The sequence below is a fragment of the Tauraco erythrolophus genome, chromosome 6 (assembly GCF_009769465.1).
Source record: "Tauraco erythrolophus isolate bTauEry1 chromosome 6, bTauEry1.pri, whole genome shotgun sequence".
Lineage (NCBI taxonomy): Eukaryota > Metazoa > Chordata > Aves > Musophagiformes > Musophagidae > Tauraco > Tauraco erythrolophus.
The window spans coordinates 27,340,519-27,363,184 of NC_141470.1; the positions used below are offsets into that span (position 1 = coordinate 27,340,519).

General features: G+C 56.2%; 2 protein-coding genes across 2 annotated transcripts; one reads left to right on the top strand and one right to left on the bottom strand.

Moving 5' to 3' along the window:
• Positions 1-305: 305 nt before the first annotated feature.
• On the bottom strand, positions 306-17,770 carry DDB1 (damage specific DNA binding protein 1). The gene is given in 33 exon segments (XM_086613256.1): positions 306-758; positions 940-1,053; positions 1,055-1,064; positions 1,507-1,609; positions 1,956-2,125; positions 2,339-2,363; positions 2,366-2,447; positions 3,153-3,323; positions 3,489-3,583; positions 4,002-4,168; positions 4,525-4,579; positions 4,582-4,645; positions 5,213-5,324; positions 5,583-5,678; positions 5,866-6,058; positions 6,061-6,072; positions 6,387-6,494; positions 6,586-6,749; positions 6,852-7,000; positions 7,002-7,031; positions 7,214-7,322; positions 7,403-7,478; positions 7,644-7,746; positions 8,118-8,159; positions 8,161-8,235; positions 8,411-8,494; positions 8,894-9,052; positions 10,421-10,518; positions 10,635-10,749; positions 14,705-14,926; positions 16,156-16,272; positions 16,388-16,536; positions 17,626-17,770. Coding segments are annotated over 33 exon segments (3,414 nt in total). The 5' UTR covers positions 17,687-17,770; the 3' UTR covers positions 306-674.
• A 111-nt stretch (positions 17,771-17,881) lies between these two features.
• TKFC (triokinase and FMN cyclase) lies at positions 17,882-22,648 on the top strand. The gene is made up of 18 exons (XM_086613268.1): positions 17,882-17,904; positions 18,647-18,809; positions 18,910-19,099; positions 19,175-19,285; positions 19,369-19,550; positions 19,658-19,736; positions 19,918-20,007; positions 20,143-20,177; positions 20,265-20,349; positions 20,425-20,514; positions 20,612-20,728; positions 20,946-21,065; positions 21,185-21,322; positions 21,750-21,856; positions 21,960-22,063; positions 22,135-22,168; positions 22,285-22,374; positions 22,496-22,648. The coding sequence occupies exons 2-18, from the start codon at positions 18,804-18,806 to the stop codon at positions 22,646-22,648; spliced, it is 1,731 nt and encodes a 576-aa protein (XP_086469394.1). The 5' UTR covers positions 17,882-17,904; positions 18,647-18,803.
• The last annotated feature ends 18 nt before the right edge of the window (positions 22,649-22,666 follow it).

Consider the following 22,666-nt stretch of genomic DNA (forward strand, 5'->3'; position numbering starts at 1 on the left):
GCCAGAAGACAGACCTTTCCTCTTGGACTACTTTATTTGGTAAAACTCAGAAACCAACACTGATTGAGCTTCCCAGAACTTCCCTCCCTGAGCGAGCCACAGATCCTGTGGAGAGAGAGAGGAGCGCACTGTCCCGCTCAGCTTCGTTCCCCAGATTTAGAGAAATCCTCCCTCTCCGCACGTCTCACCAGCCCCAGACAACTCCTCCAGCCCTCGCCCTCACCCTAGAGGCAGCTTTGCTTCCTCTTCCAAAAACCACAATGAATCAAAAAAAAAAAAATCAAAAAGAAACTGAAAAAAAAAAAAAAAGAAAAAAATTTAAAAGATACTAAAGACAACAGTGAAGAGTGAATCCAGGCAAGGGCACCGCATCAGCTGAGCGCTACCAGTCAGTCACCCAACGAGAGTGATCGGCGAAGCCCAGTCCTGGGTCAGCAGCCGAGTCGCAGGATTCATGAATCCGAGCAGGCGATGACGTGGTGCCTGATCAACACCCCCCCAAATCCCTAGCAAGCTGGCTCCCCCTTCGGAGACTCCTTCCCCCATGTCCCCTTGGGCAAGGGCCACCACCGCTGGTGTTCAGCGCAGCCGGCCAGGGGTCTCCAAGCTGCAGGCGGGAAAAGACTCCCTTGCTCTACATGGAGGAAGGTGCTAGGGAACGACTCCGAATCCTGCTAATGGATCCGGGTCAGCTCCTCTACGATCTTTATCAGGTCATCTACGGTGGCCTCCCTCTTCATGCCGCTGCCATCATCAATCTGGAAGGAAGAGAAAAGGCATCAGAGCTTGGAGACATCAGCAGGAGCTGAAGAACAATCCTAAATTATCGCCTTGGAGGAAGGCATTCATTAGGATCTCCCGATTTACTGCAGCCTGGATTCCTGGGCAGGGTCCCTACTGGTAATTTTGAAGGGCCCAAGCTCACATCACCCATCTCACCTGCAAGTTTGCCACCACCTCCTGCATCTTGGGCCTGCTGATGTCCAGGAAGCTCTCAATCAGGTCACCATCAATGAAGCCCGTAGCTGGTTCTGTCTTGCGTTCGGTGTGAAAACGATCTCCAAGTGCCACTGTTAAGGAGCTGAATCCACACGGAGTAACGCCAGCCCTGGACCACGGGTGGACACAGCAGCTGCCCCAGACAGACTGACAGTGCTGCCTCAGGAGGATCACAGGATTTGTGCCCCATTTTTAGGGCCACCACAAAGCCAGATTCCTCCTCAAACCCTGCAAGAAAGCCTCCTCTCTACTGTGCGCAGCTTTGTTATCCAAAAATGAAGGAGTTAATTCTGTCCAGATTTTCAGTGACACCTTCTCTTTGAGCACAAAGCCCTGGGCACCTGGCAAACACACTACCACCCTCTCCAGCTGACATACGCTCCTACCAGAGTGTCCCAACAGAGATACACCTCCAACACTCCACCCTGCACCTGGCTCGGGCTGAATTCACAAGCCAGCCCCCAGCATGGACCAGCTCAGGCTTCTGACAGAACTGTGAAAGGATATAAGGAGTGCTCAATCTTGCCCACACTCTTGATGACTTTATTCAGCCTGTTCTGCATGTCCAGGAGGAGGTTGTACCAGCTCTCTGACAGCGAGGTCACCAGTCCTGCAAGGGGCAAAATGGAGACGAAGGTTCAGGGCCCACCCCAGGGCGTCCTGGCAGCTCCCAGCAGGCAAGGACTGGCAGGCTGCCGGGACTGGAGTTGTGCTGGATGCTGGTGCCTGGGAGAGCTGGGACATGGAACGAGTTTCACAGAAAGCCAGAGCACTTTCTTCTCCTGGAAGCAATCCAGGGAGAAAAGGATGTCTCTGAGGGAAGTATAGCACAGACTGTCACTCAACTAGGGAAGAGAGAAGAACGGAGACACGAGGAGACCCCCAGCTCAGGTTCAGCAGCAGGGAAGGGGGGACCTGTCACTCTCCTGCTCAGGCTGGGGAGCCCTGACCCTTACCAATCATGCCGTTGACTGTACCGAAGAGAACTGAGCCCTGTGTTGGTGTGGACGTCTCGCCCAGGTTCTGCATGACCAAAGACCCATGACAGAAGACATTGACGAACTCTCCTAGGTGGGACAGCCCCACCTCCTGCAAGTGCTGGCGCTCCTCATCGGTCGTGGCCGCGCTGAAACCCAAAGCACCCTGCTCAGTCTGTGCTGGGGTGATGTGAAAGCTTCCCCTGCTCCCACCTCGCTGCTCCTCAGAGCTGGGCACGCTCCTCCCAGCTTTCCTGCCTGACACATGTGCCTTTGTAGCTGCAAGGTGGAGGAGGCCAGAAGGCCTATCACCCCATCCCCTCCCATCACGCACCAACACGCTCCCCTCACAGCCAGCTCACCTGTCCTTCTGGCACACAAACAAATGAAAGCGTTCTCTGCTCCCAAGAAGTTGTCATCATCCAGGATCTCCACAGCACTCATCCAGTTTGGATTGAAGTCCCGGGCAATCTGGAAGGGGACAAGAGGAGAGGGCAAGTATGTCCAGATGGTCTGTCCGTGATCCAGCATCTTCATTCCACCCATCACCAACATTCAGGAGCAAAGCAGGATCCAGTCTGTCCCTCTCTGCTAGATGAAGCAGCTGAGCAAAAGGCACCAAGTGACTTTTGGAGACGGTCCTGGCCTGAGCGCACTCAGACAATGCCAGGGCACTCCCCGGGCAAATGCAGACCAGCCCGTGCCAAAGCCATGCCCAGAGCCACTCTAATAGTTTAAGTGCCCAGACTGCCTCACTGCCTGGTGCCTCCCACAGCTACGCTGCATTTGGTGACAGAGATGCAGCTACAGTTGCACTAAGCCATTCCAACTGTACAACAGGCAGTCCAGATGGCAGCTCCCCACCCTGGCAGGCAACAATCATGCACCCAAAGCCAGCTCTTCTCAAGGCTGCTGATTCATTGTTCAGTTTCTTGGAAGTTTCCTGGGGATCCATCCCTCCAGAAATCACAGGGATCTGTCTAAAACCGTGTCCAGGTGACGCTGCTCTCATGGCGCAGCCCTAGAGCCTTGGCTTCAAAGGGCTAGCAAGGTGGGGTGAGCCAGGCTCCTCCTTTTATCACCTTAAACAGTGTTTTCCCTGCCCAGAGCCTATCAGAAGAGGCACCACAAGCTCCCAGCACGTCTTCCACCAAAGCTATTCAACAGCACTGATACCTCCTCGAAGTTTCCTTCCATGGGCTTGTACGCAAGGAGAAGGACAGACCGCATCAGATCTCCCACAAGGATGAAGTCTCCCTTGGTCTTCAGGTAGAGCGCCATGATGTTGTTGTAATGGTTGCATTCTGTGCGCAGCTCTTTCTCTGCTGTCCACTCATACAGGCGCACCTGAAGGAAGGGACACAGCTCTCTGAGCCAGCACGGACACCCACGCCAGCCAAGACACAATCCCCAACAGAGATCGGGAACCTGGCTGACATCCACACAGCTGAAGTGACTTCCAGCTCTGAAAAGCAGACCCAAAACCAGTCAGGAGACTTGTGAGAGCCCTACCGTGCTGTTGATGCTGGCTAACAGCTTCCCGTTGAACTCCACCATGGAATACACAGCCCCCTTGACCTCCTTCTCAGCCAGGCTCTGCAGCTTCCCTGGAAAAAAATGCCTGGTTTTTGCATTTGTCCTGCACTCCCAAGGGTGGCAAGCCCAGGGGGTTCAGACCAGCTGCTCGAAACAACATTGCTCCCCTAGAAACTGTTACAGAGCATCTATGGGCAAGTACCAGAGCAGTGACACCACAGCAGGAGCAGACACACAGAAAGCAAATCCCAGAATCCAGTTCTGGTGAGGGATTCTTGGGCTTCTCTAGGAGATGGGGAGAAAGGGAACATGCTGTGGTGGCCTGCGGTGGAGTAACAGCACCTACAGATGCTGTGTGTGGGCAGCTGACAGCAGGGCCTTTGGGAAAAACCCTCTGCCTGCTACTGGGATGTGAGCTCTCTTGGGCCTGAGGAGTTCATCTCTTATCTCCCTCAGCAGCTGGAGTCGGCCAGAAGACCTTGCTCTTACCGTCAGAGTAGTGGAAGACAACGATGCGGCCCTGTTTGGGCTCTGCCTCCTCGGGATATACCATGGCGGTGCCCACAATGAAGTAGGTGTTTGGATCCTTGCCAAGCTTGCAGGAGACCAGGCTGAGGGCGTATTCATTTTGCAGAAACTGGTGAGCGTGAAGCACTGTGTAAAGAGGGAAAGGCAGACACAACTGGGTCCCCTCAGTCCCGGTGGATGGCACCTCCAAGCATAAGTAGAGCAGCTTGCCTAGGAGCAGCTGGAACTTAAGACACATCCAAGGTAGTTGCCTGGAGATCGCCTCTCCTGTTCCTCACCACCACCCTGCGCCATCAGAAAACCACTATGCCTTAAACCTATGGCTGACGCTCCTCCAGGAAAAACACTTTGACTGAAGGAAACATGCAAGATCACAGATCTTCACAAGTCTGTGAAGATCACAAGTCTCAGCCACGCGATGATGGGTTGTCCTGGATGAGAAAACTAACCTAGGGTACGGCCAAGCATTTTGGACTGGTACCATTCGAAGGTGTGCTGATCTATGATGAGCAGGTTGTGCACCTCTACCTCCTCTCCAAGGATGTCTCATGTGGTGCTGTGCTGCTGGAGAACAGCTTGCTGGTGCTCACGCTGCTGGACAGGGCCTAGGACACAGTAAGATTGGTCACATCCTTGTGCTACTCAGCTACAGGCTGAGGCACCTGGGGACCTGAAGAATGAATGGGAGAGAAGGTGAAGCAAGGAGGTCCCTGAGTAAAGGGACACCCTTCCCTGCACCAGTAGAGGTGTGTGACGTGCATGGCAGAGGTAGCACTGCTGAGCAACAACATTAATAGAAGAGTTTATGCAGTGTCATGGCTTCCACCACAGCTACCCCCTGAAGAGAACTTGTGCCTCCGTCCCTGGGAGATGGAAACCACTCGAGACCAAACAGAAACCTGTACAGGAGACTTAAGGAGCAACACCCGAAACCAAAGGCGATCTGACAGAACAGTGAACGTGCCCAAGGCTGCCAGAGAGCAACACGCAGAGAGCCCTTGTCACCACCGTGGAGAGATCTTACCACCCCATCTCCTCCCAGGCTGCCAAGGGAGAGCTTGCACTCAAGAGCTTTGGAAGATGGCCACGGAAAATCTGCATCACAGTTTGACCTGAGGAACTATGATACCTATAGCCCAGATCTCAGGGATGATCTAGCAGCTACCCCTCACCTGGGTGCTGGCGCTGGGTCTGAGCGCAGTGGTGCCCCCACTGGCATCCTGCACTTCGATACGACTTGAGAGCACGCCGAAACACTGTGATACCTCTTGGTAGCAGATCTTCCTGTGGGACAAACAGAGCCGTGTAGGCAGGAGAGCAGGAGAGCCAGGATAGGCCGCTCCAAGGAGAGCACAGAGGGTCTGGAGACAAGAGGCAGAGCTGCTCGCGTGCCCAGACTGCTCTCGGCACAAGCCACTGATTCAATGTGCATCCTAACCGAGCCCATAACAGGGACACTGACTGTGAAGTCTTCTCCCAACCATGTCCCATGCAGCAGAGCGTGGGCCCTCATGCCAGGCTCCCTCCTCCTGCTCAGCTCACCTGGGCGACTCATAGAGGGGAACCGTGCGGATGTGCAGCTTCTGGATCTCGTCAATGGTGCCAATTGTCAGGGTGCTGTTGTTGGCCAACGCCAAGCTGCACGGGGGAAAAAAAACACACAGGCAACTGCACTTATAAGGTGGGTGGCACAGCAAGAACCTCCCTCTCCTCCATACCCCTCAAAAACTGCTGATCCCAGGATCCCGTTTGCTGATCCCAGGATTCCATTGTGGAGTGCAAACCTCCCCCACCCTGTGTCACACAAGGCAAGGTGCAGGCTCACCTGTCGGGATACCCATCCGAGTTGAGGGGACACATGTAGTTCACCTCCTTCAGGTTGACATTGGAGAAGACCAGCTTGTGGTTACTGCTGTAGATGACAGTGGGGCGGTCAGAGCAGGCAAACACATTGGTGGTGGACAGAGAACGGAAAGTCCTCAGGACGGTGGGCTGGGTCCCAAGGGTCACCTTCTTCGGTCGCTCAGCAAGCCTGCAGGAAAAGAGCACCGGTGTTGGAGCTGCCGCAACAGAGCTCACAAGAGCAGGACCGCAGAACACAACATGGCAACACCTTGGGAAGAAATGAGCGTGGGTAAACGCATCCTGCCATCAGCAAAGGGCAGCAAGGAATGGATTTAAGCATCCACCACTCCCAGTACCTGCAGCCAGTCCCACTTGTCATAGCGAGGAAGCAAGAAAGAGAGAGATCTCCAGAAGGATGAAAGAAAGCATGTCAACCAAGTAGGAGGGCATGAGTCCAGCCACCCTCTCCAGCAGCCCGCTCAGTGCTAGGCCTGTAGTCACCTGTCTCGAGGCTGAGCCCAAAGTAGAAGAGAGCTCCGTCCCCCAGGGCACACAGAAGGTAATGGCTGCTCTCGAAGGTTGTCATCAGGATGGAGCGAGGGATAATTTCTGCAGGGAGCAGAAGAGAAGACTGATGTCACTCACGACTCGGCCAGGTCAGTGACCACTGCACCCACCAGCAGCTCCAGGAGAACCCTACCTCCTCCCAGCATCTCTTTGTGCAGCAGTTCGAATGAAGGCAGCTTTAGGATGCGGGCAGAGATGTCAGTCCAGAGCCCGATTGCACACAGTGGGGACATGCCGTTAGTGTCCCCTAAAGGGGTGATGTCCAGGCAGGCAACTTCATGCTCCATTTCTGTGCAGCTGGCAGGAAGGAGGAGGCAGACAGAGGTGTCAGTCTTGAGCCCAAAGACAGGACAGCATAGCCTGAGAGCTCTCAGGCCAGGATGAGACACGTCCACCCACCTGATCTGCCTGAGCTCCTGGGGTCGGATCTCCAGGTAGTATAGGGCTCGTCCCACAGCCACCACGACTTGGTTACTGTTACAGGAAGCCACACTGATGTTCTTTCCGTTTGGCTCTTTCCATTCGCTCACCAGAGCTTTGGGCTCCTGGACTAACCAGTCTCACAGAGGCAGAAGTGATCTGGGGAGAGAGAACCCCTCTGCTCAGAGCCAGAACAACACCTCCCTTCCAACAGTGCTGCAAGGAAGTACTGCAAACCCTGCCCCTGACAAGCAACACAGATCCAGGTTAGTCCCTCAATCAATAACAGCTGTAGGGTCCACCATGAGAGACATATCTGTATTCCCTAGAACCAGCATTACCTGGATCAATTGCTGATGTTCCACATTGCCACAGAAGAAAGTCTGCTGATCATCCACAAACCCTGTGAGCTCCGTCTCTTCTACTTCCTCTCCATTTAACATAAGGACCCTGAACAGGAAAGGGAGCTCCTGTTATAACATGGTACAAAGCATGGCTGAGAGCCTGGTTCAGCATTAAACCCACTTTACCTGGTCTGGCCAACAAAGGACAGCACCAACGTATTGTCTGTTTCACGATGAGAGTCCGACCTCAGAGGCCACAAGCCTGCAACAAAGAGAGGCCACGTTTGCTCACAGTGAATATTCCAAAAGCTGGTCGGTGGCAAGCCCCCTGCCCCACACCCCAACCTCAGTCTGCGCACACGACGTGTCCCCACTGGGCCCTCTTGGGCTGCGAGTTGTGTCTGACAGCACTGAACAGCTCGCGCACCTTTAATCCCCGGCAAGTCGATGCTGGCATGCTCATGAATCCCAATGCCGTTCCGGATGATCCGCAGTGAACCCTCTTTAAACGCACCCGAGCACGTGACCAGCTGGAGGAAAAGCAGATGATCTTTACCAACCATTGCTGAGAAGCTTCCCCACTCCTCCTCCTGGCAGTGATAGGTTCAGAGGAAGACGGGAGTACTCATCTTCTCCACTTCTCAGAGGAAGTTTTTTGGCAGCTGATCCTTCCCAATGCATGAAGGCAACCCTTCCTCATGGACAGGGGTACGCAAGAATTTACCTCCCACTTATACCGCTCTTCACTGTAAGACCTCAAAACCATCCCTGCACCTGGATAACGCTTTGAGATCCTCTAATAAATGATTTGCAGTCTTTTCCTTCCGTGTACAACCCACGCATACATCTGGCCAGCCCAGACATCCCCAGACTGAGAAAAGAGAAGTAGAATCAACATTACCTGCCCTTGACCTTGTCTTTCCAGGTCTACCACACACATGTCAAACGATGGGACCGAGGTTGGTGAAGGTCTCCATAGCCACCACGTAGGAGCCCTGCTCGTTGCTGTCCACATTGAGCTATGGATAAACACAATCATCGGCTTTCAACAAGCAAGACCAAGCAAGTGGAAAGGATGTAGAGCAGACAAGGAGAAGAAAGGAAAATTTACATCTCTGGAGGCCATGACGAAAATAAATATGTACAAAATCCTCTCTGAACACACAACTAAGCCAGAAGACAGCTGCCACGTACCTTCACGAGCTGGGAATCCCCAAGCCGAGAGCCGACAAACACAACTCCGTTGTCTAGGTAGGTCAAGCACTCTGCAATGGATGTCTGAGAATTGAGAAGACACAGATGAATCACCACCAGCGTGAAAAGGACACTACCACACCCCGCAAGGACCACATCTGAGCTGCAGCCCAACAGGAAGACCCAGGGCACAGGAGGGGAATTTAATCCCTTTACAAAACCCACACAGAGTCCAAACTTCTTCCAGGAACAATGCACAAGCACTAGGCAAAAACTCAGGAAGATGGTTTAAACTTTCAAGTGCTCAGATAGGGAATTTCCCAGCAACCGACCGTTAAGAGTTGTGACAACTGTGAAACTTCACCCCGTCCCAGGCTCCGAAAGAGACACCGTTCCCCAGCAGAGCATTTCCAGCCTGTGGAACCTCCCAGTCCCGCAGTGAGAAGCAACAGAGACAGCGCACACGGTGTGGCCGAGTCCTACCTCGCCAAGCAGTTCCACGCGCAGGTCCTTCAAGGTGACAGTGCCGTCCATCTGTTCCTCCTTCTCCAGGAGCAGCATGAAGAGGCGACCTTCCATGTCCCCCAGCAAGTAACGAGACCCATTGGGATCCACACGGTTGTGGCACACAATCGTACTTTGCTGCATGCAAAAGAGGAGCGGATTTTTAGGAACATGTTGAAAGAGCCCCAAACAGGAATCTAGCAAGGACGACCTGTGTACACGCCAGAAGGGAACAACGACATCCACAGCGCACCAGCTGCTGCCAGGGCTCTCCTCTCGCCTAGAGGGAAAGGGCTGGATTCATCCTTCAACAAACTGTATCAGCGAACACAGCCAGAATCTGCGGTCAAATGGTCTCACTTTTGGTCACTAGGAATCACCTCATGTTCCTAAATTAAACGTGTCACTAGCTTGTTCACAGCCCAGGAGAGATGCCATTGGAAAGTCTATTTTTCTAACACTAAGGCTTCCACAGATGTAGGGATGCTACCTGGGACCTGCAGAGCTCCAAGCTTCCTCCATCTCCAGACCCAAGTTCTGCAGATGTTTTACTCTGTTGGTGGATGCTGCCTGGCCTCCTGTCAACATATTTGGCTGCAGTTTAAAAATCCTGATCTTGCAGATGGTTCTTGTATGCAAACATCCCGCTGGCCTTGAGTACAGATGTGCCTGCACTCTGCTCGCAGGTCAAGGCCCAGATCTGCACGTCAGCAGAGCACAGGCAACTCGCTCCGCCTGTTCCCATATAACAGATTATCCATCACAGACCTCCAGCAGTGGTCTGAGAGCCTGTAGGCATTCAGTCAACAACATTAGTATTTCTTTACCCAAGATTTATAGCTCTTTTCTAGCTCGTCATTATTTCCAGCTTAAAAGGACCTTTTGATCGCAGCTCAGGCCCTCTTTCAGCCCCGAGCGGCACCTCAGCCGTGCCATTTGTGCTTCCTGCATCGTTTAAATGTGGGAACCGGCCCATCCCTCTGACAAAAAACACAAGCTCCACTTCTGTCACAAACTCTGTAAGTCTTTTTTCCTTTGAACAAGTGCCCCAATCATACACGGGTGGACTCAAGTCTCCAAGGAGCTCAGTCATATCTTTTCCTGCCTGAAAAGAAACCAGGCTTTGGCCTGAATCCATGCCCAAACAATGCACTACCTCCTAATTAATCCCTTTCTCTGAAGCCCAAACAAGATTTCGGGTTTGCTGCACCATTTTCGAGCACTCCAGAGAGAGCAGAGCCACACACTGCACTGCAGGCACACGCTGCCACCAGTACAAGGATCACGTACCTCCCTCAGTCCATAAAAACACAGACCAGGCATTGTACAAAACACCCACGTATGCCAAACCTCTGGGAGTAAGTGGCCCTATTAGACTACACCTGGAGACAAGAGCAGCTTCAATTCCTGACTACAAGTAGCCCAAGACCCTCCTAGCACTCTCAGAAATGCCTGGAAACAGAGGAATTACATGAGACACATCTCTAGATCTCAGTAGTTACTCACCTTGATGATAGGTGGAGCTATAGCCAGATATTTATCTCCGTTGTGATAGGTGATAGACTCCTGCCCAATGATGATCGCGCCTCCAAAAGGCTCTGGCACTGCGCAGAGGAGAAGATAAAACGTCCTATTATAGAACCTGTGCAGCACAACTGAGGCAATTCAGCCTTGAGGAAGAAACGTGAGGGAAGATCTTTTACAAAGAAGGAGGACCAACCTGCGATGACCATGGAGGCTTCAGCCTCTACATTCTCCTGCTTCCAAGGACCTTTGTTAAACTCCTTCTCGCGCAGAGACACCTCGTACGTCTTGACATGGCGACCCTGAGGGTCCTGAAAGAGAAGTCACAAATGACCACGTATGCTGACGACAGCCTCACATGCACAGCAATGGAGATTCCAGAGGCAGAGCTGACCAGCAACCTGTGAAGCAAGGAGACTCCACCTCATCTCATGGAAGAGCACCATCACCAGCGAGCTGCTGAGGCTTCCCACCCTGCCCACCTCCTCTTCAGCCTCCCCCAAACCGCACGCATGTCTGAATATACTCGCACTAATGTTCTCCCTAATTTTATCCGTACATAGAACAAGCTTTGATTAAATCCCTGTGCCAAAAGAGACTGAAAACTGGTTTTGCATTTTTATACAAATGACTTTCTGGGACTCGCGTTCATCTGATGCTCAGCTCCACAAATCTAGGCACGAGTGGTGCTACGCAGTATCGCCACCGCCTCCAGCTCCAGCAAAGCGTTCAGGAATTCAGCTCTGCTGTAGCGGCGCAGGTGCCAGAGCAGCTGAGCTCTCTTTTCGATGCTCCTCAAGCGTTTCAGTCTGGTTTCCTGAGGAAACATAATCTGCTTGCTGAATAATTCCCCGACAGCTCTGCCATTCCAGTTAACTCCTAGCCCAGTGGACAATTTCGCAGAATCGTAGAATGGGCTGGGCTGCAAGAGACCTCAAAGATCACCTCACTCCAACCCCCCTGCCATGGGCAGGGACACCTTCCACTCAATCAGGTTGCTCAAAGCCTCATCCAACCTGGCCTTGAACACTTCCAAGGATGGAGCAGCCACAACTTCTCTGGACAACCTGTGCCAGTGCTTCAACACTCTTACAGTAAAAGATTCTTCCTTATCTCTAATTGAAATCTGCCCTCTTTCAGTTTAAAGCCATTGCCCCTCGTCCTATCACTACACGCCCTTGTAAAAACTCCCTCTCCAGCTTTCTTGTAGGTCTCTTTTAGGTACTGGAAGGCTGCTAGAAGGTCTCCCCAGAGCCTGCTCTTCTCCAGGTTGAACAACGTCAACTCTCTCAGAGGTGCTCCAGCCCTCGGATCATCTTTGTGGCCCTCCTCCGGACTCACTCCAGCAGCTCCATGTCCTTACGTTGGGGGCTCCAGAGCTGAAGGCAGTACTGCAGGGAGGGTCTCATGAGAGCAGAGCAGATGGGCAGAATCGTCTCCCCTGACCTGCTGGCCATGCTGCTTTGGCTGCAGCCCAGGATATGGTTGGTAAAATATTTCAACCAAACCTGATGCACACAGAGGTCTCCAAGGTAGCGAGTCCAGGCAGGACACCACCGAAATACATGGTGGTGGAGAAGAGGCCCCCAAATCAGCACCCTGCTACAGGAAAGGTGGTCTACGCTAACAAGCGCTTGGGAACTCACTTTCTTAAAAGATGTACGAGCACCCAAAGCACAGAGAGGGCTTTGAACATAACCCACTGACCAATTTTATGTCTCAAAAGCTAAGGCAAAGTTCTAAAACACAGGGAATCAGGCTTCCTTAGTCACGTTGTTGACAGAACTACTTAAAAAGAGCTGTTCATCTTTTTACTTATTATGCCTCACCACTTTCCACATCTGAGTAAAAGCATTTTTTGCCTCCCTGTAGCCCTCAGCTCTATAAACAAACTCTCCCAGGAAAGCTGGGCACCTCCTGGCTCACCCCTCACAGCCTCTGCTGCTTGGCAAACATCCTCACTGACGACTCTCCAGAGTCCGAGGTCCTGGCAAGAGCTAGCGGCGCAGCACCAAGGGAAGCAAAGAGCAGTACTGGTTGACAGAGAAGGGGAAGCCAGGAGCAGAAATAGCTGTGTGGGAGGGGAAAGTTGAAGTGGGGCTGTTAAAATGACAGAGAAGTCATTAATGAAAATTTTGACGTTTCTGAACCTTTTTACTCCGCACCACGACAGCTCTCAAGCCTTTTTTTTTATTTTTATGAACTTCCCCTTTTTGTGGTATCTTCCTCTGCTCTCAGAGCTACACAAAAATTATCTCAGACACTCACTGCTATTCTGTTCAGTCCAAATCCTGTGATAATGATTAATAAATTGAGAAGGAATCAAAGCGGCAGCTTGGAAACATTCACCTCTCCACACACAGGCAAGTCAGACACCCAGGGACCAAAACAAAGCCAGAGTTTTATGTAAGCCCTAATAAGTCAGAAGGAACTTACATTTCACTCCTGCTGCAAGCATAAAATTCATATTAAGAGCATTAGACATGGAGCAAGCTATTAATTTGCTCTTTATTAGTATAATACCTGTTTATAACAAATGAACCATTAACAGATCCACTCTTGTTTAATTTGTAAAGGTGTCAGAACTCGAGATAAGACCTTTTTTACTTGCTGACTACGTGAGATGACCAAGTTCCTCCTTTACGATGCTCTGGAGCACTGAGTGGAAACTGGCGCGCTCCTGTCCAGACCCTGACACCGAGTTTAAGAATTTGTCCAAACCGCCACCCCTCCCTGCCTCAGTTTCCCCAGCACGCAACAGCAACGGTCCTAACCAAACTCAGGGGTGCGCTCATCGCTTTTCAAAGCGGCACACCACCACTGCTAGGCATCCTAGCTTTGGGGAAGCCACCCAGGCAGCGAGTCAAACCCAGAAACGCACCACAAGCCAGTCACCCTTATTGCTTACTCCTAGAGCAAAGACTGGCTACGAGCTTCCCTTCCGACGCCAGGTTTCAAAGTCAGAGTGGCTGCGTGGGGTGAAAACACGGTCCCTGTGTGCTGTGAAAGTGTGCACGAGACAGCTCTCCAGGTCAGGCTCCCCTCGGACGTACAAGGGATCACGACTCCCTTCTCCCCTAAACAGGAGAGGAATGGCAGTGCTTTTTGTGGGAAAACAGTGCTTGTTCCTACGCATTAGCAATAGCTAAAAATCCTTTGCTTTTTCAGGTCGAGCCTCTTAACCAAACCTCTCCCTGTCTTCTTTTTTTGTGCACACCATTGAATTGTCTTGCAGGTGTCTGCGAGGCAGGCAGGACACGTGACAGCTGGGGACACTCCTCGGCAAGGCTGAAGAGAGCACACTGACGTTTGTTCAGGTGATGAGGGAGAGCACTAGCTACAAACGGGGCATGGGAAGAGCACTATCCTGACACGGGGGGAATCTGGGCCAACCTCCCTAGTTACGTGGTGACAAAGTGATTTTTTCCTCCCTGTCTCTACTCAGTAATTGTCAGGGGGGTTCAACAGCACCCAGCCCTCTTGAAAATACTAACAGCGATTTTTGAAACAGATAGGGAATAATCAAGCCGCTGCTGTCATGTGGTTTGTAGTGGCAAATTCATACCATGAGAGCTAAGAACTACGCTGAAGCTGAACTAAATTCACACCAGATCCTGCACTGCCATCTCAGGAACTTTCAGCTCAGGCAAGGCTAGCCCCAACTTTGACAAAGCAAAGCTAATCCCTCGCTCAGTCAGCATGGCAAAGGCTCTTTGGCTCAAAATAAGCATCTAGAGAAGGGCCTACAAACACTGCCTCTGTGAGGACCCAGGCAAAAGGAGAGGTTATGGCCTCTCTTCACGCTCCCGGAGTGGCCTTCCAGACACCAAACAAGACATATTGCCTTTTTTTTTTTTTAAGGGGAAGGCTCAAGTCTCACAGCAGTGCCTATAGGACAACAACTGACTCCGGCTCTAATCCACCTGTTCAGCACTTGCTGGAAAGACCTGTGCTCTCCTCCTGAGTGCTTAGCAAGGAAATGGCCCCATGCACAGCATCAGTGGCCCAGCTCTCCTGCGGGAAAGGATTGCTTCCCCTCTCCCAGAAATGGAAAAAAGCAGCACAGAAGAACATGGACTTTCCTCAGCTACACAACGAGCCTGCAGGAGCCAGAACTGTCTCTTGCTCTGTACAAAGCACTGCTTTCCATTGGCTCCAGGACACTGCTGCTGCTTCAAGCCCTTTGGAAGACGTTTAGAGTCCTCGGCTGGTGCACCACCAATCTCCAGCACCCTCCGCCTGAGTCACCGATTGAGCACAAGGTACCTGGTAGACGAAGCAGATGGTCGGAGCCTGACAGCCATAAAGAAACTTCACATCGATGACTTGGAGCTCTTCCAGGCGGATGTTAAAAGCCTTTAACTCCTTGTTCTCCCGGTCCAGGGGAATGACCTTGAAGAGGCCGTCATAGAGCCGCAGGCCGATCATCCGGCACTCTGGGTCAATGATGCCAATTATGCCGGTCTCTGAGGGACGGCCGATACGATCCTGAGTGAGAAAGGGGAAAGAGAAGGGTCGATTAGCATCAGAAGAAGATCCCTGCGTGGGACTCAGGAATAGTAGGTACAAGAGTTACCAGCCCTCGGCTGAGGAATGACTCCCTGCACACCTCCCAACAGGCTTTAAAACACTGTCTGGCACAGCAAAGGCGATTCAGGCACCTCCTGCCTAAAGCAGCAGGTCCTTTCTACCAGCGAGCCTGGCAGAGCTCCCACAGCACACTTTCTCTCTCCCAGAAATCAAGCACTCCAGGAGCAGACACTGCAACTAGTTTTTTAATCCCAACTCTCTACTGACTGACCTCGGAGAAGCCACGTTGCTGTCTGGCGCCTTCGTTTCTGTTGCTGACAGAGAGCGATGCTCTCCGCTGCTGTGAAGTGCTTTGATATCCACGACCAAGAATCACCCTCCAGAAATCCAGCCCCGTTATCAGCCTCCACAGACCCCTCAGCGTTACTTGGCAGAGGCTGATATCAGCACCTCCACGTGTCATGAGGCAGAACTGTGGCAGGGGAAGATTAAGCACTTTTCCCCAAACACACTAACAAATTCCTGACAGGACTTGCCCACCTACACCTCCTGCCTGTAACCCCCTGCTCAGCTTCACCAACAGTAAGTCAGCAGAAGCTCGGTGCCTGGAAACAGATGGAAGATGTTTTGGTTTGACAGTTGATGGAAATCATTGGGCTAGCGACTAATAAAAAGCCACAGACACGTGGATTTCTGACCTGCTCAGAAGGTGTGATTTTAATCCACATAAAACAGAACAATGGAGAACAGCCACAACTACTAACACGGGTGTATGGCCATGACGTTAAGAGTAACTTCAGCAGGCATGCTTCTGGTATGCAGCGTGTAGAGACTGGCTGTGAAATACCAGAGGAGTCATTTCCCAGGGAAAATTCTACATTACAGTGAGTTTTGAGTGCTAATTCTCAGTAGGAATATGTCAAATTAACCTTATTATTCTGCAAACTACCCCAAAGACAAAATTGTAGCTGTTTCCTCAGTCCCTGAGCCCAGAACTGACTCACTGCAGGCAAAAACCTCTGGCAATACCAGTGGCAGCAGGTGAACCACACTAGAGTCAGGGGTAGGCAAAGAATCATAAATGACAAAGCAGAAACACATCACCTAGGTGCACACTCATCACCAGAAAAGTAAAATCATCCCCAAGAAGGGAATTCGCCCCTTCCGGGTGCTGCAGCTTCACTCACCTGCACGTTGCCATGGGCACGGGTTATAATGTCGATGCTGTCCCCATTCTGCTTGTACTCAAGGATGCAGGCGTTATACTTGGCTGTCAGGATGAACAACAAATCCTTGCTCTCCCCCTGCCAAAGCAGAGTGGTAGCTTGCCTTCAGGAGGGTGTCAGAGGCAGTGGCCCCAGCACACCCACTCCTGCCCTCCCCAGCTGGCAGGCAGCCCCCTCCCCGCAGCACACCCACCTTGGGGCGGAAGAGCTCCATGACGGCCGTCTTGCCGTACATCCCCACCTCCTTGACGGGCCGCAGTCCCTCCGCTGTCACCACATAGATCTCCAGTCGTGTATTCTTGGCGATCAGCAGGTTCAAATCCTCCGCCGAGGTGAAGTGCCCTGAAAAACAGAGAGAAGAAATCACTGTTGAGCCACAAAGAAGCAACAAGGCGGCACCTTGCGGGGTTCTCACTGAAAAACCTGCAGGAACCTGCCGATCTTGGGGAGTCTGGCCCGCATCCTCACAGCCTCAGACAGAACACCAGCCTCCCTGCAGCACCCCCTCAGCCACAGCATCCCGAAACCCCAGCACCTTCCTCCCACGACATCCAGCCTGCTCAGTGATTGCCTTCCCTGAGGTCTGACTTCTCACTTTTTCCCAGGAAACCCCACTCCTGAAGGCCCTTTCCTCCACACTCTCTTCAGAGTACACTGCAACACCCCAAACCACTTTGCAATAAGGCAAGAACAGAGATAGACATCACCACCACCTCTCCCCACAGCACCCCAACCCTCTGCTGCTCTGTAACCTCCCCAGGAGCCCCACTTCACCCTCACACACCAAAACCCTACTGAGCTCTCTCAGAAACCTCAAACCAGGCCCAGATCCACCAGAGAAGCCCCACTGCACCCCCAGCACCTCCAGGAACCCCAGTGCAACCCCAGTGCCCCACACCATCTCCATGAACCTCAATGCGTCCTCAGTGCCCCACAGCACCCCCTAAGACACTCAAGGCACCTCCGGCTCCCTCAATGCCCCGCAGCATCCCAACAAACCTTAAGGCCTCCCTCGGCTACCTCTGGTGCTCCACAACGCGCCTACGAAACCTCAAGGAACCTCCAGAGCCCTCAGTGCCCCCGCAGCCCCCGCCTTGATTCCCCACACACCTCAACACACCCCAAGGCACCACAGCGCACTCACAACCCCGCCACGGACCTCCAGGAAACCCCTGGATCCCCCCTCCGGTGACTCACGCCCCCCGTCCCCCCTCCCCCAAAAGGGCCTCAGCACCCCCCAGGCCCCCCGCGCCCCACTGACCCCCAGGAACTTCCATGTCGCTCCAGCCCCAGGCACCTCCATGTCCCACTAGCCCCCAGGTATCCCGCAGCCCCTCGTTGCCCCCACCGCTCCCCACTCCCCCCTCCCACCCCCCCCGTCGGCGCCGCGGCCGTAGGCCGGTAGTCCTGGCACAGCCCCCCCGCCGGTACCGGTGACGCAGCCGTTCACGGCCGTCGGCTTCTGCGCCGTCACGACGTAGTTGTAGGACATGGCGGCGGCGAGTGGGGGTCAGCAGGCCGGAGCAGGAGCAGGGCCTGGCCGGGTTGGGACAGGACAGGACAGGACGCGGCGCACACCGGGAGCGGGGCCTGGCGCGGCGTCTCCGCCACCGCCCCTTCCGCCCGCCGCCGCCGGGACGTCAGCGGAAGGGGCCGCGCGGGGCCGCTCTAGGCCGCTAGGAGGACCCCGAGGAGCAGACGAGAGGGCAGGTGGGGAATGGGGGATGCTCCGAGGGTCCCTGCTGGGCGGGGGGGAATCTCCACTTGGGAGTGCACCCCTGGTCCCCCCACACCCCGGGGCGTCCCCGCTGGGGGGGGGGGGGATGCTCCCACCCTGGTCCCGCCCCGGGTGCCGGAGAGGAGGTCCCCGCTCGGGGGGCGCAGCCCCCCTGCTCCTTCCCGCGCACCCCGGGAGGGGGTCCGTGCTGGGGGGGGGGGTGCGCCTTCTGATGCCCCCGCACACCCCGAGAGGGGGTCCCCGCTGGGGAGGGGGTGCACCCAGCCGGGTCCTACGCTGGGGGAGGTCCCCCATGGTGGTAGGTACACCCACCCTCGTCCCCCCAGACCCCAAGAGGGGGTCCCTTCTGGGGAGCTGTGCCTACTCATATCCCTCTCTGCCCCAGGGACAGTGTCCCCTTCCTCTCCACCCCAAGAGGGGTCCATGCTTGGGGCACGCTCCCACCTTGGTCCGCCTCCCACCCAGGAGGGGATAACTGGTGGGGGGTGCTCCCACTCCAGCCCCCCCCATCCCAGGACAAGGACCCTGCTTGGGGAATTCGTGCCCCCATCTTGGTCCTCCACCTCATGAGGGAGTGGATTGTCCCTCCCCGGTGTTCCCCCTACACCCCAAGGAGGTGGTCCCCATTTTGAGGGCAACACTGAACCCAGCTCCCCGCTCTGATCAGGCAACCCCATATCCCGCCCCGTCCCCCTCCTGCTGTCCCCGTGCCAGGCCATGCCGTCCCCACGGGACACGTGGGTGGGATGGGGGCCTGTCCCTGCTGCTGTCGGACCTTGCCCTCCCTTGGCCCCTGCCGTCTCCCGACAGACTTCGGACTCGGAGCTGAAGTCTGCGTGGGATCCTCTGCCGTCCCCACTACGCTGCCCGCATGGAGGTGAGCCCAGGGCATCAGGGAGCCCCCTGCTCCCCCTCACCCTTGTGAACTTGGGGTGCCATCCCCATGTCCCACCGCCGCCACCCCTCTGTGCCGCCAGGTCCCCAAGAAGCTGGTGAATTCGGTGGCAGGCTGTGCCGATGATGCGTTGGCGGGGCTGGTGGCCTGCAACCCCGGCCTCCGGCTCCTGCAGGGACACCGCGTGGTCCTGCGCGCCGACCTGGAGGCCATCCGGGGCCGGGTGGCCCTGCTCTCCGGGGGGGGCTCCGGCCACGAGCCCGCCCATGCAGGTGAGGACCCTCACTGCCACCGCTGCGGACCAGCTGCCCCCGGCACAGCTCAGATCACCCCGTCCCTCTCCACAGGATACATCGGAAAGGGCATGTTAACTGGCGTGGTGGCCGGGGCCGTCTTCACCTCTCCAGCCGTGGGCAGCATTTTGGCGGCCATCCGGGCAGTGACACAGGCTGGCGCAGGTAGGGTGGCATGTTGGGGCGCGAGTCGGGGCTTCACCCCCAGCCACGGCTTCATGTGCCCACCTCGCCACCCCCCTCTCCAGTTGGGACCCTCTTGATTGTGAAGAACTACACCGGGGACCGGCTCAACTTTGGGCTGGCGCTGGAGCGGGCGCGGGCAGAAGGGGCCGATGTGCAGATGGTGGTGGTGGGGGACGACAGTGCCTTCACTGCCCTGAAGAAAGCCGGGCGCCGAGGGCTGTGTGGCACCATCCTCATACACAAGGTCTGAAGGGTGCTGCTGGTGCCCAGGGCCCCACCGCATCCCTGCAGGAATGGGGGATTTTGGGGGACGGGGCCCAGCGGTCCCTCACCCACTGCTGCCCTTTGCAGGTGGCAGGGGCCCTGGCCGAGGCGGGGGTGAGCTTGAACGTGATCGTCGAGAAGGTGTTGGCAGCCACCAAAGCCATGGGTACACATGTGGGCCCCCTTGCTGCCTTGTCGGGATCCCCAGGGGTGCTGTGACTTGTCACCCAGCTCCATCCCCCCATCCCTCTTGGCAGTCCACAGCCCCAGGGCAAATCAGAGCCCCTTCCGTGCACCCCCCAGCCCCAAATCCCCCTGGTTTAGTCACATCTTCCCTCGTCGTGCAGGTACCCTGGGTCTCAGCCTGTCCCCCTGCAGCGTCCCAGGGTCCAAGCCCACCTTCCGGCTGGCTGATGATGAGATGGAGCTGGGCTTGGGTGAGGACCTGCCCCCACCATGTCCCCAGCCCATGCCCTGGCAGGGGCTGAGTGCCCCCCTGTCCCCCATGGGGCAGGCAGCACCCCAAGTGGGAGATGCCTGCAGCACAGGGTGATGCCGCCCCATCTCTGCAGGGATCCACGGCGAGGCGGGTGTGCGCAGGATGAAGGTGAGTGGGGCTCTGCTGTCCTCCCCTGCCTCCCATTCCTCAGGTTCCCCCGCTCTGCCCTCATGGCCCCCCTGTGATCCCCCCCAGGTGCTGCCGGCAGACGAGGCGGTGGAGACGATGCTGGCACACATGACAGACCCCTCCAATGCCTCCCACCTGCCCCTGAACCCCGGTGAGTCCCCCTGGCCTTCTGTGCTCCCCCCTGGACCCCCTGGGCAGGGGTCTCATTCTGCTCCCTACCCTGCAGGAGCCTCCGTGGTGCTGGTAGTGAACAACCTAGGCGGGCTGTCCTGCCTGGAGCTAGGCATCGTGGCCGGCGCGGCTGTGCGCCACTTGGGTGAGTGCTGGAGGGTCTTAGGGAACTATTCCCTGCTCCTGGGGACCCTTCCTGCAACCCCTGCCCCCTCACTCACGGACCTCCCCCATGCCCGCAGAGAGTCGAGGCATCTACATCGCCCGCGCTTTGGTGGGCTCCTTCATGACGGCACTGGAGATGGCCGGGGTCTCCCTCACCCTCATGCTGGTGGATGAGGAGCTCGTGAAGCTGATTGGTGAGTGCCCGCTGGCGGGGATGTGGCATGGGATGGGGTTGCAGGGGTCCCCAGGTGCTGAGTGACGGGACGGCTGGGACACAAGGTCAGTGGAGTGTCCCGAGGTGCCGCGGAGCTGGCTGCCTGCACAGGCAGCACTGCCGGACATGCTGGCGAGGATCCAGCAGAGTCCTGCTGAACCAGCACTCGCCTCTCTCTCACCTCCTGCTTACTCCAGATGCCAAAACCACAGCCGTGGCTTGGCCAAATCTGGCCGCGGCACCTGCAACGAGCCGGAGACAGGAGGTGCCGGCACCAAAGGAGGGACCAGGGACTGCACAGCATGAGACCAGCACAGGTACAGGCAGCCCCAGGGAGCTCGAGTGCCCCAGGAGTGCCCCAGGAGCTGCACCTCCCCGTGCCTCAGTTTGCCTGTTTCCCCCGGGGATGGGCAGGGGTGACGTCTCCTCCCCACAGGGCCTGGTGCGGCGCGGGTGCAGCTGGTCCTGGAGCGGGTGTGCAGCACCCTGCTCGACATGCAGGACAAGCTCAACGAGCTGGACCGTGCTGCAGGTGATGGGGACTGTGGCCACACGCACGCCCGAGCTGCCCGAGGTGGGTGCTGGCACCCCGGGGGGGTGCTGGGGGCCATCGGCAGGGATTTGTGGGGAGAGGGTACCCCAGCCATCCCCTCCCAGGAGTGGGGTCTTCCCTGGGACATCCCTTCTCAGGGAGTGGGGAACTCTGAGCTGTTCTCTCCAGTTGCAGAGCAGGATCTGCCCCTGAGCTGCCCCTTCCTGGGGGACAGGATCCCTCGAGCTGTCCCTTCATAAGGGGACAGGGTCCCCACGGCCCCGAAATGTCTCTGCATCCAGTGGCAGCTGCCCCAAGGCATTGGGGTGGGGGTGTCCCTGCTTGTCCCCAAGAGGGACAGGGATCCCTAGGTGCCCCTAGGGGAGTGAAGGGGCCCCAGCTGTCCCCAGGGGAGACAGGGGTCTCCAGGGCCTTGTGCCTCAGCCCATTCTCGCCTTCATCCCTGCAGCCATCCAGGAGTGGGTGCGTGCCCGGCCCCCGCCGGCAGCCCCAGCCCAGCTCCTCTCCTCCCTGGCCGACCTGCTGCTGGAGAAGATGGGTGGCTCCTCTGGCGTGGTAACTGTGGGGCGAGAGGAGGGGGCGCAGGACTGGCCTGTCACCCCATGGGACCCTGGTGGTGCCCCCACCGCTGGTGACACAGGGGTCGGTGTCCTGGCAGCTCTACGGGCTGTTCCTGACGGCAGCCGCTCGGCCCCTGCTCAACCGCAGCGATCTCCCAACATGGGCTGACGCCATGGACACCGGCATCGAAGCCATGCAACGGTGAGTGTCATGGGCTGTGGGACCCCCAGTCCCTCCGCAGGACCCTACCAATCCCCCTGCATCCTGCACAGGTATGGAGGAGCTTCACCAGGAGACAGGACGATGGTGAGTGCCGGAGGCCTAGGGGACACAGGGCAGAGCCACCTCCCTGCCCACGAGCCATGGGGGCCGCTGGCCTGGCCACAGCCCTGGCTCTCAGCCCCCTTCCCCGTCTCTCCCAGCTGGACTCGCTGTGCGCTGCGGCACAGGCCCTGCACGCCCTGCGCAGCCCCGGTGCCAAACTGCTGCCGGTGCTGGCCGCCGCGGTGCAGGTACAGAGCAGGGGAAGCCTGGCAGGCAGGGAACTGGTGGGAATCGCCATGCTGGGCTGGCCTGGGGGTGTACCGGCTGCCACGGCTGCATCTTGAGCGCACCTCGTTTTTTCCCTGGCAGAGCGCGGAGGCCGCGGCGGAGGCCACCCGGCACATGGAGGCTGGAGCGGGCAGAGCCAGCTACATCAGCTCAGCACAGCTGCTGCAGCCTGACCCGGGGGCAGTGGCGGCGGCGGCCATGCTGCGAGCCGTGCTGGAGGGGCTGCAGAGCTGAGGCACCGTCAGCCCTTGG